Source organism: Palaemon carinicauda, chromosome 44, assembly GCF_036898095.1.
Source record: "Palaemon carinicauda isolate YSFRI2023 chromosome 44, ASM3689809v2, whole genome shotgun sequence".
Taxonomy (NCBI): domain Eukaryota; kingdom Metazoa; phylum Arthropoda; class Malacostraca; order Decapoda; family Palaemonidae; genus Palaemon; species Palaemon carinicauda.
Window position 1 is genome coordinate 25,277,309 of NC_090768.1, and position 17,129 is coordinate 25,294,437.

Here is a 17,129-nt window from a genome sequence, read left to right on the forward strand (position 1 = left end):
TAGACCATTGTCTCTATCCCTGCCTACCGGTGAGAAAGATTGGAACGAGGTCCATCTAACCTTCTCAGTCTCAAAACTGGATCCAGACATAGCAGGACAGCAGTTCAACGAGAACCTTCCGAAGTTGTCGGATTTTCCTCTGTGAAGGGAACAGGAGACAAAAGAGAGACTAGCTGCCTCTCTGTCTCTACAGAACTGTATGGAGATGTGCGCAGGCATCTCGAGTACCCCAGATATGTACACGGTCCTAGCCAACATGCACATGGCTACTCTAGTAAAGGACATGTACGCTTTTGTGAAGGCCAGGAGGGCCTGTAGAGAGCACGTGTTTGCCAATGCAACAGTCAAGCACGAGCCCAGGAAGTTGATGACTTCATGTATCTGGGGCAAGGACCTCTTCCCAAAGGAAGCAGTCCAAGAGGTAGTTGCTAAAGCCGCTACAGAGAATAGGAACCTTCTCCAAAAGTGGGGCATGTCTTCCAAGAGGATATCATCCTCTGACGCTGGTCCCCAACCCAAGAACATGAAAACGAAGAAGCCACAAATGCCTCATAGACCTGCACAACATCCCAAGGTTACCATGACCACAGTGCCCCAAATGGTTGCCCAGCCGCAAACCACATTCCAAATGGTGCCTCAGCAGTTGGTAGCTCAGTCACCAGCCTTTAACCCAGGCTTTGAGAGGCACACCACTACCTTCCTTTTGCATCACCGTTCACTTTTCTTGAATTTTTTTTTTCACATAGAAGTGCGACGCATAAACGTAGCTATACCGGCACTGAAAGCTAGATCAGAACGGTGCCAATGAGGATAGATTTTAAAGAACCGCGTGGCCCTCTTAACCTTGGACAGATGGACAGACAGAAATCTTATTCCTGGTAATAATGGAGAGATATCTCTCTCTCCTTTCCCCAAATATATACCTTATCTTTTATGTAGTAGGATGGTCAGGGCACCAGCCGCCCGTTGAGATACTACCACTAGAGGTATTGGATCTTTTGACTGGCCAGACAGTAATGCATTGGATCCCTCTCTCTGGTTACGGCTTATTTTTTCTTTGCCTACACTTACACAGAATAGTCTGGCCCACTCTTTACATATTCTCACCTTTCCTCATACACCCAACAACAATGAGATTCACCCAAGGGGTTAGTTAAGTACTGTACTGCAATTGTTCAGTGTACTTTCCTCTTGGTAAGGTAGAAGAGACTCTTTAGCTATGGTAAGCAAATCTTCTAGGAGAAGGACACTCCAAAATTAAACCATTGTTCTCTAGTCTTGCGTAGTGCCATAGCCTCTGTACCATGGTCTTGCACTGTCTTGGGTTAGAGTTCTCTTGCTTGAGGGTACACTCGGGCACACTATTCTATCTTATTATTTTTCTTTTCTTCCTCTTGTTTTCTTGAAATGGTGTGTTGGGCAGGCTTAATAGAAGGGCCATGGATGGCTGGTGGTTTATCAAGAGGTTGTCTTTTCCTTTTCTGATTCTTTTTCTTTTCAAAACCATCCTTACTGTCCTCCTTTCAGTTGAAGTGGCTATCCTGGAGGGTATTTAGCCTTGCATAGTGTATCGGTTCCTCCACGTTGACCAGTTTTCCCGACTTTTTACTATAGTCTATGGGTTTCATCAATCACTTTATTTATAATTCTGTACATATTGTTTTTGTTAAAACTCTTGTTAATCTAGTTTTTAAGTATGATGTCTCTTTTTTTATTTCTATTAATTCTTATGCTGTCTGGAGACATTGACCGAAATCCGGGACCAGTATGTCCTAGATTTCGTCAATGTCGTCTTCTGTATTGCAATATTCGTGGTCTTCATGCAAATATTCAAGACCTTACAGTTGCGTCCAGACAGTATGATATTCTTTTGTGCTCAGAAACTCTGGTTTCTAATATGAGGCATCATCTGAGCTCCTTATAACTGGTTTTAAGAAGCCAATAATGTTGAAACGTGATGCCATCCCTAGGGCCAGGGGAATGGCTGTGTATATTAGGACTGAGTACCCTACTTCTCATAAGTCCTGCTATCAATGTGGATGTCATGAGATTCAGGTAATAAAAGTTTGTGGCATGCATAACAACTTTTACTTGTGTTCGATCAACCGGAATCCAGACTTGGATGATTCTATCTTCGATTGTCTTCTTACCATTATGGCTAATATACAAGATGATGATAGAAAGGCTTCTTTTGTCTTTGTTGGTGATTTTAATGCTCACAATAGGGAGTGGTTAAGTTCTATCTCTCCTAACGATTGCCATGGCTTAAGAGCTTTAGACTTTGCCTCTGAATCAGGCTGTGAGCAAATCATAAATGAAGCTACCCACAGGTCTGGTAATTGCTTGGACCTCGTATACACTGACTCTCCTGGCGTTATAACTAGTAAGGTTGGTTCTCCAGGCGGGACATATGATCATGCCTTGATTTCATTAGTAGTGAAGACTGAGCAGCCTGTCCCTGATATATCATACTCTTGTAAAATTTATATGAAATCCCAAGCAGACTGGAATGGGATTTTGCATGATCTTTGGTGCTTGAATTGGTCACAATTATATAGTAGTGTAGATCCTGTTGTCCCTTTGAATGAGAATATAGTCAACACAATTGACAGGCGTATCCCTTCTCGTGTGCTAAGGTACCGAGTGAAGGACAAACTGTGGTTCAATGATGATTGCAGACATGCTTGTTTGGAGAAACAGGAGGCCTATCATATTTGAAAGGGTAACAGATCAGATTTGACCTGGAATAACTTTACTCAGCTTAGAGCTTTTGCTCAGAGTGTTTATGCCTCAACTGAAAAGGAGAACAATTTAACCATAAAAGAAACCCTTTCTGGTACAACTCAGGAACATAAATGGTGGTCTACCCTTAAATCTGCACTCTTTGGTGTAGATGCAACAGTTCCTCCTTTACTTAAACCAGATGGCTCAGTCACTCACTGTCCAAAGGAAAAGGTAACCCTTTTGGCTGATGTTTTTGACAGTAAACAGAGTAATGAAAAACTTGAAATTCCTCATTCATGTTTTCCTGAGGCTAAACTAACTAGTTTAGCTTTTCGATCTCGTGAAATTAAAGCTCTGTTGATGGACCTTGATGATTATGGAGGTGTAGACCCAAATGGTATTTTTCCATTGTTTTTTATAAAGACAGCAGATTTCTTAGCTCCAAAGTTATGTTATTTTGCGCAAGTTAGCAAGAACAGGAGCTTTTAGCACTTGTTGGAGGATTGGTAATGTTACTCCTCTATGTAAATGTGTTTGTGGTAGCTCAAGTCCCACTGATTACCGCCCAATTTCCATAACTCCCATATTATCTAAAGTTTTTGAGCGTCTTCTAGCAAAACGTCTTAATAGGTTTGCTGGAGGTAATCATCTATTCCCTAGTTTGCAATTTGGTTTTCGTAAAGGCCTTGGAGCATGTGATGCCCTTCTTACAATCTCCAATTCTGTAAAGAAATCCCTTGATTGTGGTCAGGAAGTTCGTATGATTGGCCTTGATTTTAGTGCTGCCTTTGACCGTGTTAATCATGAGGCCCTTATTTTCAAACTCAAACAGTTGGGAGTGGGTGGGTCGTTTCTTAGCATTATTATTGATTTTTTAAGTAATAGATCTCAAAGAGTATAGGAATGTGATATCCGGTCTTCCACAGGGTAGTGTTCTTGGCCCATTACTTTTCATACTATATACACTTGACATGTGGTTTGACCTAGAAAACAAGCTTGTTGCATATGCAGATGATGCTACTCTCTTTGCATCAATTCCATCCCCTGAATGTAGATCTGAGGTTGGTGAATCCCTTAATAGAGATTTACCTAAAATTAGTATATGGTGCAAATTATGGGGTATGAAGTTGAATCCTAACAAAACTCAAGGTATGATTGTAAGTATGTCAAGGACGGTGGCTCCTCAACATCCGGATCTCAGTATTGATAATGTTTCTTTAAATTTGCATGACTTTTAAAATTTTAGGTGTGATTCTCGACAGTAAATTTACTTTTGAGAAACACATTAGGTCTGTGTCTTCTTCAACTGCACAAAAAATTGGCTTATTGGCACTTCGCTCTCGGACATCGCCTCACTCCAAAGGTAAGGTTCCACATTTTTGTTACCCTATTTTTACTGTTTTCTCTAATTAAACACTTATTTTTCAGATTATCAAGGTTAATTTATTACCAAATGATCAAAATACAGTACTTTTCATATACTTAGTGCTGTTTAATGGTTCATATCCTTTTTATAATCATTTAATGTGGTGTTTTTCAAGGGTCTGGAACGAATTAGGCTATTTACATGTAAAAGGAGACTCGCTACACGAAAAAATAATTTCATGAAAATCCTTACGGAACCAATTAATTTTGTGTTGCGAGGCATCATTGTAACTAGCTTACTATGACGAAAATACTAAATACGTATTTTTGTTATTTGTACTCTCCAAGAAACCTAGTTTTATTTGTCTCTTGGTACATGGCTGGTGGCAGGCAGTGTAGGGATCCCTCATTAAGGGGGGGAGGGGATGATGGCAAAAGAGAAAGTTTTTTATTTTTTTCAAATGTCATAAAGATGCTTCTTTCAGTTGATATTTTCCATTCGAATGTAGATTGAAAGAAATATTTTATGAAAAATTGAAAATGCAAAAGAATCAAACTACATATTACAAACAATAAAATGTTAGGAAAAACTTACAATGCAGCAATGATAGAGCCCAAAATCATCGTGTAAACAGTTAGCTGAATGGGAATTGGGGCATTAACCCTGAAAAAAAGAGGAAAACCAGTTTTGAATGTAACATTTGGTAATTGTTACAGTTAAAAATACAACTCATGCTTTTATAAAGACAGGGTTAATATACACAAGGTATGTACAGTATGAGTTAAGTAATATGATCGTTCTGACTTACCCAAGGAGTAATTTTTCTCCAATCATTGTAAAAAGAATAGAGAATCTTCTTAATACTGTGAACATGGGTAAACTGTAAAGAGAAAACATAATACACAATACATTGCATATGAATATACAGTAGTCATAATATATAACACTTTTGCCAAAGTATGTAATATAAAACAGACATATAAACAAGATACTAAAATCCACTAGGAACTTTATACCTTAAACGTTTTGTGCCTCCAAGGCCAAATATAAGATTTCCCACATAAATTAGAGGAAGTGGCCATATCTTATTTACAATATCGGGTGTAAATTCAGGATAATCAACCACCTTAACTTTTTTTCCAATACATAAAACAACAATCGTAGCTAGCATCTGGCCCAGTGCCAGAAACTGGAATGATGGAAACCTGAAAAGGAAAAAAATTTACATAAATAAATTCTTTGAAAAGAGTTCTTTACACAGTTTCTTTACCATAAAATATTTTTTCTCATATAAATTCATCAATTAAATTGAACCTAAAATGAGTTGATGCTGATTCCAGACATAACAAGAAGAATATAACAGAAAAGTAACAAAAAAGATTGTGCACATGAGCACCTGTGAACCATAATTCTGCTCATGCTCATTCTATTACATAGATATGATCTCGCATAGCAAGAATGAGATATGAGGTGTGCTATATTTTGTATTATTATTATCATAGTTATTATCATTATTATTACCACTAGCTAAGCTACAACCCTAGTTGGAAAAGCAGGATATTAAATGCCCACTGGGCTATTTTCTGACAGGGAAAATAAATAGTTTGATTTTGGAAAGTCCTTCTCCTAGATGAGCTGCTTACTATAGCTAAAGTCTCTCCTCTACCCTTACCAAAAAGAAAGTAGCCATTGAACAATTACAGTGCAATAGTTAAGAATTGTTTGGTAATCTCGGTCGTCAGGTGCATGAGGATAGAGAAGAATGTGGAAGGAATAGGCCAGACTATCCGGCGTATTTGTAACCAAAGGAATTTGAGCCGTAACCAGAGAGAGGAACCCTGGTCAGTAAAAGGACCCAATAAATCTCCAAAGGTAGTATCTCAACGGATGGCTGGTGCCTTGGCCAACCTACTACCTTCAAGGTTTTTGAAAAATTTTATTTGCTCTATCCCCTCAATCATAATGAACCTGAAGCACAACTTAGGAGGAAGGTTGAACAGTGGAAATTCCCAGAGTTGGCAAAAGACCAAAACATGTACATGGTGGATCATCTGTGAAGAGCACTGGTTCAGAATCGTATCTGGAAGATTCTTGTTGGTGTAAGATACAGCAGATACATCACACAATTTTTTTCTACTTATACATTAGTTGAGACGCAGAGAAAGCATAAGGAAGCACTTGAGAGATGAAAGCTCATACACATAAATACAAAGAGGAATAAACAGGGATGATAGTTAGACAAAGGAAATGGATTGCAAGGTTTGTGGTAGGACTGAAGAGTGAAGGGTGTAAGTTACCGTATAATACAGCGTCTGTAACTCGTGGAAGCTACACAGATGGCATTGTTCACAATTTCTTTTACATTAAAATGTAATAATTATCAAAATTTACAATAACAAAAGAAATACTGAATTTTCTTATAGGGATCAATGTTTTTGGCTTATTGAGTTACTTTTACTAATTACCCTGTAACTATGAAAGTAGGAAGAATTTTGACAAAATATTGTGTATAGACATTCTCCATTGCCATACGAAGCTCAGTGAATTTTTCAGCATTTTTTATTTTTCTTCCAATACCCCTATACATTGGTATTCCGGCCGGCCCCCTTAATAGTGATATAGCTAAAATTAGTGCATGGTACAAATTATGGGGTATGAAGTTGAATCCTAAAAAAAAAAAAACTCAAAAGTATGATTGTAAGTAGGCCAAGGACAGTGGCTCCTAAACATCCGGATCTCAGCATTGATAATCTTTCTTTAACTTTGTATGACTTTTAAAATTTCAGGTGTGATTCTCGACAGCAAATTTACTTTTGAGAAATACATTAGGTCCGTGTCTTCTTCAATTGCACAAAAAATTGGCTTACAGAGTCTTTTAAGATTTTTGGAGATCAATCTATTCAAAAGAAATGTTTTAATTCTTTCATTCTACCTTGTTTCGATTATTGTTCTCCTGTCTGGTCTTCAGCTGCTGATTCTCATCTTCATTTGTTGGACAAGTCTATTAAATTTCTTATTACTGTTTTAATGTTTTTAATGTTTTTTAAAATATTTCATTCTAACTAGGTTGTAGCTTAGCAAGTAATAATAATAATAATAATATAAAGTTGGGCTGGTGATTTTTTTTTATTCAACATGTTATACGGTTCTCTGTATAGCGAATGACTGAATCCACCAGCCACCCGTTGAGATACTACCGCTAGAGAGTTATTCAATCCTTTGACTAGCCAGACAGTGATACAATGGATCCCCCTCTCTAATTACGGCTCATTTTTTTTTGTCTACACATACACCGAATAGTCTGGCATATTCATTACACATTCTCATCTTTCCTCATACACCTAACAACACCGAGATTACCAAACACTTCTTCTTCAATCAAGGGGCTAATTACCGTACTTTAATTGTTCAGTGGCTACTTTCCTCTTGGTTAGGGTAAAAGAGAATCTTTAGCTATGGATAGCAGCTCTTCTAGGAGAAGGACACTCCAAAATCAAACCATTGTTCTCTAGTCTTGGGTAGTGCCATAGCCTCTGTACCATGGTCTTCCACTGTATTGGGTTAGAGTTCTCTTGCTTGAGGGTAGAATTGGGCACACTGTTCTATCTTACATTTCTTTTTCTTCTTGTTTTTTTTAAATGGTGTGTTGGGCAGGCTAAATAGATAGGCCATGGATGCCTGGTGGTTTATCAAGAGGTAGTTTTTTCCTTATCTGATTCTTTTACGTTCCAAAACCATCCTTACTGACCTCCCTTCAGTTGAAGTTTCTATTCAGAAGGGTATTTAGCCTTTCATTGTGTATTGGCTCCTCCATGTTGACCAGTTTTCCCGACTTTTTTTCTATAGTCTATGGGTTTGATCATTCACTTTATTTATATTTCTGTACATATTGTTTTTGTTATCATTCTTGTTGATTTGGTTTTTAAGTATGATGTATCTTTTTTATCATCATTAATTCTTATGTTCTCTGGAGACAATGAGCAAAATCTGGGACCAGTTCGTCCTAGATTTCATCAATGTCGTCTTCTGTATTGAAATATATTCATGGTCTTCATGCAAATATTCAATATCCTTACAGTTGCGTCCAGACAGTATGATATTCTTTTGTGCTCAGAAACTTTGGTTTCTAATATGAGGCACTCATCTGAGCTCCTTATAACTGGTTTTAAGAAGCCAATAATATTGAAACGTGATGCCATCCATAGGGCCAGGGGAATGGCTGTGTATATTAGGACTGAGTACCCAGCTTCTCATAATGTGGATGTCATGAGATTCAGGTAATAAAAGTTTGTGGCAGGCATAACAATTTCTATTTGTGTTCGATCTACTGGAATCCTGACATGGATGATTCTATCTTCAATTGCCGTCTTACCATTATGGCTAAGATACAAGAAGATGATAGAAAGGCTTCTTTTGTCTTTGTTGGTGATTTCAATGCTCACCATAGGGAGTGGTTAAATTCTGTTTCTCCTACTGATTGCCATGGCTTAAGAGCTTTAAACTTTTCCTCTGAATCAGGATGTGAGCAAATCATAAGTGAAGCTACTCACAGGTCTGGTAACTGCTTGAACCTTGTATAAACCAACTCCCCTGGCATTATAACAAGTAAGGTTGGTTCTCCATTTGGGACATCTGATCATGCCTTGATTTCATTAGTAATGGAGACTGAGCAGCCTGTCCCTGGTGTATCTTACTTATGTAAGATTTATATGAAATCTCAAGCAGACTGGAATGGGATTTTGCATGATCTTTTGGGCGTGAATTGGTCACAAGTATATAGTAATGTTGATCCTGTAGTCCCTTTCAATGAGAATCTAGTCAGCATAATTGATAGGCGAATCCCTTCTCGTGTACTAAGGTACCGAGTGAAGGACAAACCATGGTTCAATGACGACTATAGGCGTGCTTATTTGGAGAAGCAGGAGGCCTATCATCTTCGGAAGGGTAACAGATCAGATTTGACCTGGAATAACTATACTTGGCTTAGAGCTTTTGCTCAGAGAGTTTATGCTTCAACTGAAAAAGAATACAATTTAACCATAAAAGAAACCCTTTCTGGTACAACCCATGAGCATAAGTGGTGGACTACCTTTAAATCTGCACTCTGGTGTAGATGCAACAGTTCCTCCTTTACTTAAACCAGATGACTCTGTCACTCACTGTCCAAAGGAAAAGCAAAAATTTTGGCAGCTGTGTTTGACAGCAAGTAGAGTAATGAGAAACTCGAGCTTCCTCGTTCCTGTCTCGTGATGATAAAGCTCTCTTGATGGACCTTGATACTCATGGAGGTGTAGATCCAAATGGTATTTTTCTTTTGTTTTTAATAAAGACTGCTGATTTCTTAGCTCCAAAGTAATCTGTTATTTTGCGCAAGTTAGCAAGAGGAGGAGCTTTTAGAACTTGTTGGAGAATTGGTAATGTTACTCCACTATGTAATGTTACTCCCCTAAGTAATGTTACTCCACTATGCAAATGTGTTTGTGGTAGCTCAAGTGCAACTGATTACCGCCCAACTCCTATAACTCCTATATTATCTAAAGTTTTTGAACGTCTTTTAGCAAAACGTCTTAATAGGTTTGCTGAAGGTAATCATCTGTTCCCTAGTTTGCAATTTGGTTTTCATAAAGGCGTTACAGTAAAGCATGTGATGCTCTTCTTACAATCTCCAATGCTGTACAGAAATTCTTTGACTATGGTCAGGAAGTTTGTATAATTGGCCTTGATTTTAGTGCTACCTTTGATCATGCTAATCATGAGGCCCTTGTTTTCAAACTCAAACAGTTGGGAGTGGGTGGGTTGTTTCTTAGCATCATTATTGAACTTTTAAGTAATAAACCACAAAGAGTTGTTGTTGATGGGCACCAAAGTGAGTATAGAAATGTGACACATGGTGTTCCTCAGGGTAGTGTTCTTTCCCCATTACTTTTCATACTATATACACGACATGTGGTTTGGTCTAGAAAACAAGCTTGTTGCATATGCAGATGATGCTACTCTCATTGCATCAATTCCATCTCCTGAACGTAGATCTGGGGTTGCTGAATCCCCTAATAGAGATCTAGCTAAAATTAGTGCATGGTGCAAATTATGGGGTATGAAGTTGAATCCTAACAAAACTCAAAGTATGATTGTAAGTAGGTCAAGAACTGTGGTTCCTCAACATCCAGATAAGGTTTCTTTAACTTTGTATGACTCTTTTGAAATTTTAGGTGTGATTCTCGTCAGCAAATTTACTTTTGAGAAACATTAGTTCTGTGTCTTCTTCAATTGCACAATAAATTGGCTTATTGAGAAAGCTTTTCAAGATTTTCAGAGATCAATCTAATCTGAGGAAGTGTTTTAATTCTTTCATTTTACCCTGTTTCGAGTATTGTTCTCCTGTGTGGTCTTCAGCTAGTGATTCTAATCTTAATTTGTTGGACAGGAACTTACGGTCTATTAAATTTCTAATTCCTGATCTAAATGTTAATCTCTGGCACCGTCGTTCAATTAGTTCATTATGCATGTTGCATAAGATTTTTTATAATTCTGACCATCCTTTACATTCAGATATTCCCGGACAGTTCCATCCTATTTGTAATACTAAGTATGCAGTTAATTTTAATAGTCAGGCATTCTCCATCATGAGTCTGAATACCATCCAGTACTCTAGAAGTTTTATTCCAGCTGTGACCAAGTTGTGGAATGATCTTCCTAATCGGGTAGTTGAATCAGTAGAACTTCAAAATTTCAAACTCGCAACAAATGTTTTCTATGTTGAACAGACTAGCATAGGTCCTTTTAAAGTTTATAAATTAAATATCTGTTTAAATGTTGTTAATGTTTTTAAAATAATTTATTTTAATTTTCATTACTTCTTATATCATTTATTTCCCTATTTCCTTTCTTCACTGGGCTATTTTTCCCTGTTGGAGCCCTTGGACTTAGTGCATCTTGCTTTTCCAACTAGGGTTGAAGCTTAGCTAGTAATAATACAAATAATATCACCGAGGCCCAACTGTACTCCTATTAAAGGATGAGGGTTTGTATTAATGTAAGAACAAATGAACAATGACTAGCTAGCTGAAATAAGGGTAGTTCATATAGTAATGTATATCTAATTAAACTGTAAACAAAAATACTACGTAAAACTTTAGAAGCTTCAGGTAGTTTTAATACTTACTTGTAAGTTGTAAGTACAGTCTTGTTAACAACTACTATAAAAAATGAGCAAGCTCCATATAAAAGTGCAGACAGAAGCCTCTTTAACGTTAAGGATTCCATGTTTTAGCGAAATTCTGGAAATAAATAAAAACATAAATATATTGATGGGATTAGATACAACCACCATCAACACACGTATATCAAAATCTCAAACTTCTAGAATATCTTGATCAATTTGAAGGATGTGCATTACTATCTAGGTATGATTAAGTAAAATGCCTAATATAAATTCGTGGATATGGGATGAATATAAAATTTTTCTTAAAGTAATTTGTTTTATTCCTAACTATAAAAACGCAAGTCCTTTAAGTTGGAAATATATTTTCAGCCTGAGCTGGATGTGTGTTGAATCGTTCAACTGCAGGTGATGGTGGTCCTCTAGCGGGAGCATCAAACCCGCCAGTACCCAGAGGTTACCAAGGAGTTATACAGTCTGCTATCATACTTGACCATTCTGCTGAGGATGATGGGCGAGGAGGAGCTTCGGGAAGAGATCTAGGAGTGCGGGAAGAAGCTCGAGGTCTTTTCCTGCAAGAGGAGTTCTCCGGAGGAAAAAGATCTCGCTTAGCTTTTTTCTTCCTGTGATGCCCAAATTTCTCCCACTGGGAGGCAAACCACTCCCTACACTCGCCCGGCAGGCTGAACACAACAGGTGTGTCCTTTAAGGACCGCAAGATGCGAACCCCATTCCCAAGGAGGAGGGCTTATCTCTGACTGGGGACAAGTGATCTTAAAACTCTGTATGAGGAGAGAAAGCTTTAACGAAGAGGAAAGGTCTACTCCTTTCAGTCTAAAGGCTAAGATTAAGGTTAAGCAATAACCTTTCACCGCCAAGACCAAGGAGATTTTCCTCCCGAAGGTATACAAGAAATTCCGCTATTGTTGGAAGAGTTGCATCACGGGGAGAGATACCCCTTCCACGATACCAACCACAGAAGACAGTCCACTTTGCCTGGTAAACCGAGGCTGAAGATCGCCGTAAGTATCCAGACATCCTTCTCGCAACTTGATGCGAAAAGCCTCTGAGAGAGGAGATGCTAGTCTTCAGACATGAAGCCAAAGAGACGGGACTGCCTTGTAGAAGATGTTGACACGTGGTTGTCTGAGTAGATCTTGTTTTGGAATTCTCTCGGAAGATCTACTAAGAGATGCAGAAGGTGTGGGAACCATTCTGTATGGTGCCACAGCAAGGCTACAAGCGTCATCAGTAGGTTGTTGGATGCTCTGGTCTTGTTAAGCACCTTCTTCATCAGACACAACAGAGGAAAGGCGTACATGTCGATGTTGTCCCACCGTTGTTGGAATACATCTTGCCATAGATATCTGTGGATCTGGACCTATAGAACAGTATAACAGGGGCTTGAAGATTGGGGACATCGCGAACAGGTCTACAGTTGGGGAACGCCAACAAAGTCAGGACTTTGTTGGCTATCAGAGGATTCAAAGACCATTCGGAACCCAATATCCAAGTCGCTCTGCTCGGATTGTCGCCGAGCACATTCCTCTTGCCTGTCCATCTTAGCATCTCTACTGATAGATGGCATAGGGGCTGCAAAAAGGTACCTGGTTGTTTGTTTACATGAGCCAATACTGTGTTATTGTTGTCATCAACACCACGGAGTGGCCCGTCAGCAACTATGAAACTGTTGGAGAACCAAATAGGCTGCCCTCATCTCTAGGTGATTTATGTGCTGGTACCTTTTGGAATTGGACAGAGGTCTGAGACAGTGTGTTGCAGCAAATGGGCCACCCAACATTCTTTTGATGCGTCTATGTAGAGCATCAAGTACGGAGGAGGGACGAGAAGGTCTAGCCCTTTGAGGAGGTTTTTGTCTGCCACCAACCACTAAAGATATGCTAATTGATCCTGGCCCATAGGGGCTAGGGTGTCCAGGGAGCCGGAGTGCTGGTTCCATACAGACTTGAGCTGCCAAACAAGACTGACCAGGGATGGCAGGTGGCCTAGAAGGCACAATCATTGCTGGGCTGGAAGATCCTCTTGTCTAAGGAAGGGACTTGCCATTTCCTTCAGCCTGTGTACTCTGTTGTATGATGAAAGACTTTTTGGAGGTTGGTGTCTATAATCATACCCAGGCAAACCAGTCTCTGAGAGGGGAGCAGTGATGACTTCTTGAGATTTATCATGATACCAGATCCTGACAATAAAACTCGAGAGGTCTGTCTCAGAGGTTGGAGAAGGGTCGTCACCAAATCTGCTAGAATCAGCCAATCAACGAGATACCTTAAGAGACGAATGGCATTCTTGTGAGCCCAAGATGACACTAGAGCAAACACCCTTGTGGAGAACTGAGGTGATGTTGAGAGGCCAAAACACAGGACCTTGAAATGGTAATGCCTGTTCTTATCTATAAATCTGACACACTTCCTTGAAGACGGATGAATTGGCATCTGAAAGTAGGCGTCTTAGAGATCCAGTGTGCACATGAAGTCCTTTGGTCTTACTGCTTGGATGACTGTCTGCCATTTCCATCCTGAACAGAGTTTGTGTGACAAACTTGTTTAAGGACGAGAGATCAATGACTGGACTCCAGCCTCCAGGCACCTCTTTCACAAGAAAGTCGACTGTAGAACCCTGTATACCCATCGAGACCCTTCTGCAACAGGTCTCCTCTTCGGTCCAGAGGTCAAGCCCCTTTAAAGATCTCTTTGTATAGAAGCTCGATGGAATTAAACCTAGGGATCTGCCACTTCTGCCATAGGTATTGCAGGCATCCCCCACCAGTGGACGGGTGAGAGGATTGCCCTTTGTAGCGGAAGCGACCACCTCGGCAGCCCTCTCCCCCCTTCCACTTCTTCATCTGAAGAGTTTGGGACCCTTGTTGGAGAGTCCTGATACCCTGGATGTTGAGGGATTTGCTGGTTGGGACTGATTCCTGGAAGGTTGAGGGGCCCTCCCATAGGGCCTGGAAGTCATGGCTCTATGGAAGAGAGAATCCGTGGAGGATTTTCTCCACTTATCAGCTGCCCTTCCTACTTCCTCTGGGTCGAAGAGAGAAGTTCTCTCAAGTGTCCTTAGAAGCGTGGCTTCAGCTTTCGGCACCCGCCTATGGAATCTCCCAATCACGTTATCCTTCCTTTTGAGAATTGCATTTGCCCACATGATGACTACTTGATGGGAATGGAATTCCACAGTTCTGGTACCCGACGAGAGAAAAGATTCCAAAGACCGCCCTGTAGGTTCCTTAGATAAATTCTCAGATCTGACAATGTGACCCAACAACCCCAGCCATAGGTCAAGCCACGAAGCAGCCTGCATGGCGTACTTCGCACCCTTCTATATGTTGAGGAGCTCAGTTGCCGAAAACGAAGCTGTCAGGCTAGAAAGTCTCTCAACAGAAAGGCCCCTAGTAAGGGACTCTACTGAGGGGCCACTGGGCAGGGCTCGTTAGCAATCTCATAGTACTTCTTTTGCAAGATGGAAGGAAGTGGGAGAAGCTTAGACGAAGAGCCTGCAAGTAGAGAACTAGAAGTGCCTGCTATCTGTAAGATAGCTTTCTTTCTGGACACTGTTAGTCCCTTCGATCAGGCAAATACTGCACTGGTCTTGGGGGGGGGGGCTCTGGGTGCCAAACAAAGGGTCCAGGACCATTTTCTTGCCATCCTGGGGAGTGGAACCAGGATTCGACAACTTATTGATAGTGCGCATGCACGCAAGGACCTACCAGAAAGCCTGTTCCTACTCTCTGCACTTGTCTTCAGAGTGGAACTTAGGACTCACTGCTCTAGGAAGGTAATCATCATCAGAGTCCCAAAACTCATCTACCTTTAAGCTCTCACCCCTAGGAGCCAGATGTAGGGAAGTCATCAACTGGGGTGGCTTCTTGGGAGGGTCCCCAAGCTCTTCGGAACAGTCTTCAAATTATTAGGTTCCCTACGAGGGAAAAAATGCTCCACCAGGATGGAAACTCCGTTGGGGGGGGGGCCGCGCCTGATCCTCGGAAGTTGAAAGTTCCTCATCTTCCGATGGCCAGAATACATGACAAAGTTCCAGAGGAACCAATTCCGTTCTAGTCTAATTTCCCTTCCTCTTGTTTTGTTAAAGTTTTTATAGTTTACATAGGAAATATTTATTTTGATGTTACTGTTCATAAAATATTTAATTTTTTCATTGTTTCCTTTCCTGACTGGGCTATTTTCCCTGTTGGGACCCCTGGGCTTATAGCATTCTGCTTTTCCAACTAGGGTTGTAGTTTAGCAGGTAATGATAATGATGATATATTTAAGATAATCCCTTTAGTGTAAGGTTTGTTAGTGCATGAACAAACTGGGGTTATGATAAGCAGTACGGAAGGTAGGGACATGATAGCCATACATGAAAATAGAGGTACAGTTATAAAACAGGTGAAATAATTTAGATACCTGGGATTTTTTATAAGTCAGGAGGGTGAATGTGAGCTAAAGTTAAAAATAGGATAAAAACAGACTAGGGAAAGTGGAGGAGGTAGTTGGAGAGGTGTGATAGAAAAAAATGCCAATCAAGCTAAAAATCAACATCTATAGCACTGTAATAAGACCAGTGTTAATGTATGGATAAAAAACCTGGGCTGTTAAGACGAAAAGATGAAGCACAGCTTAAGAGAACCGAGATGAAAATGCTGAGGTGGATTGCGGAAACATTACTGCTTGAAAGATTGTTAAATTATGAAATAAGAAGAATGACCAGCATAGTAAAAATTACAGAAGTGATAAATGTGTCCAGTCTGAGATGGCATGGGCACGTGTTGAGGATGAAATGGGGAGGGCTTGGGAGGAAGCTGTTAGCGGATGAAGATCAACAAGAAGGCGGCACTCTACATTAGGCTACGTGGGTGAGATTGGGTCGAATTCCCGTAGAGGTACATTACTTGTTCTGTAATGAGGGATATGGCCTTATAGGTCAGCTTTGGGAACAAGGGTGAGGTTGACCCCCACCCCACCCCCATTGCAGGTTTGCATTCATCCCTGTATTTTACTTAGCTTGTTTTCCCCATCCAAAAACCAAATATGGCCACGCATTTTTGTTCTCCAAAGGGTCCCATATCTCTGAAAATTTAATCTTAATGTCCCGACAAAACTTAAGAGGTACAGCTGTGTTTCAAGAAATCTATTGGATGGCTGCTATGCATAGGCTATATGAAGTACAAGTGAGGGACTTTATCTATTTTGGCTAATTTATATCATTCACTTCATGGCTGTTGTGTATAATTAGTGATATTGGAGAAGAAAATCTTTTACCCCCAGGCGCTCTGGAAATTTCCAACCCTTAAACCCCAAGGGGTTATTTTTTCCCCCAACACATTTTGCAGTATATTTTTCTTAAATTGCTCTAACAGCCTTAATTTTTGTCATAGAGAGGTCAGGTTGGTCTCATTCTCTTGGAAAATACCCGAATTTTTTCAAAAAATTATCAAAAATATTTTATAGTATTTTTTTGCAAGGGCGTACCGGTACGTCCATGGGGGTAAAGGGAAGAGTTTTGTGAAACGTACCAGTACGTCCTTTGGGGGTAAAAGGGTTAAGTTATGTGGGAATTACTATACACATAAGTAAGATTTACCCTGTAATACATCTTATTGGTAATGAGGAGGGGTTGAAGAGGGGCAAACCCCTCCAGTAAGCTAGGACCCTGGGTATTATTACTCAAGTTGCTATTCTTCGACAGCTCAAAATACTATGCACAATCTGTTAGAACATTAAAAAAGTAATATTTTGAATACCATAAACACCTGGTCCAAATAAATACTAACATAATAATAATTTGGTTAGGTTAGTGTCCTGTTTTCTTACAAGGTTAGGTTAGGTTGGCTATTTATTAAATATAAAAAAAAAAGAAGGT

At 39.8% G+C, this 17,129-nt stretch overlaps 1 protein-coding gene across 4 annotated transcripts in view; it reads right to left on the reverse strand.

Annotated features, from left to right (window-relative positions):
• Nucleotides 1-17,129, reverse strand: part of frc (fringe connection) — a 292,532-nt gene that overhangs the window by 66,262 nt on the left and 209,141 nt on the right. For all 4 annotated transcript variants that reach the window (XM_068366665.1, XM_068366664.1, XM_068366663.1 and 1 more), the window contains exons 2-5: nt 11,253-11,367; nt 5,107-5,295; nt 4,899-4,970; nt 4,685-4,753 (exon numbers count right to left, since the gene is read on the reverse strand). In XM_068366665.1, coding sequence (XP_068222766.1) covers nt 4,685-4,753; nt 4,899-4,970; nt 5,107-5,295; nt 11,253-11,353 — 431 coding nt within the window. In that variant the 5' untranslated portion in view covers nt 11,354-11,367. The remainder of the gene's footprint in view (nt 1-4,684; nt 4,754-4,898; nt 4,971-5,106; nt 5,296-11,252; nt 11,368-17,129) is intronic.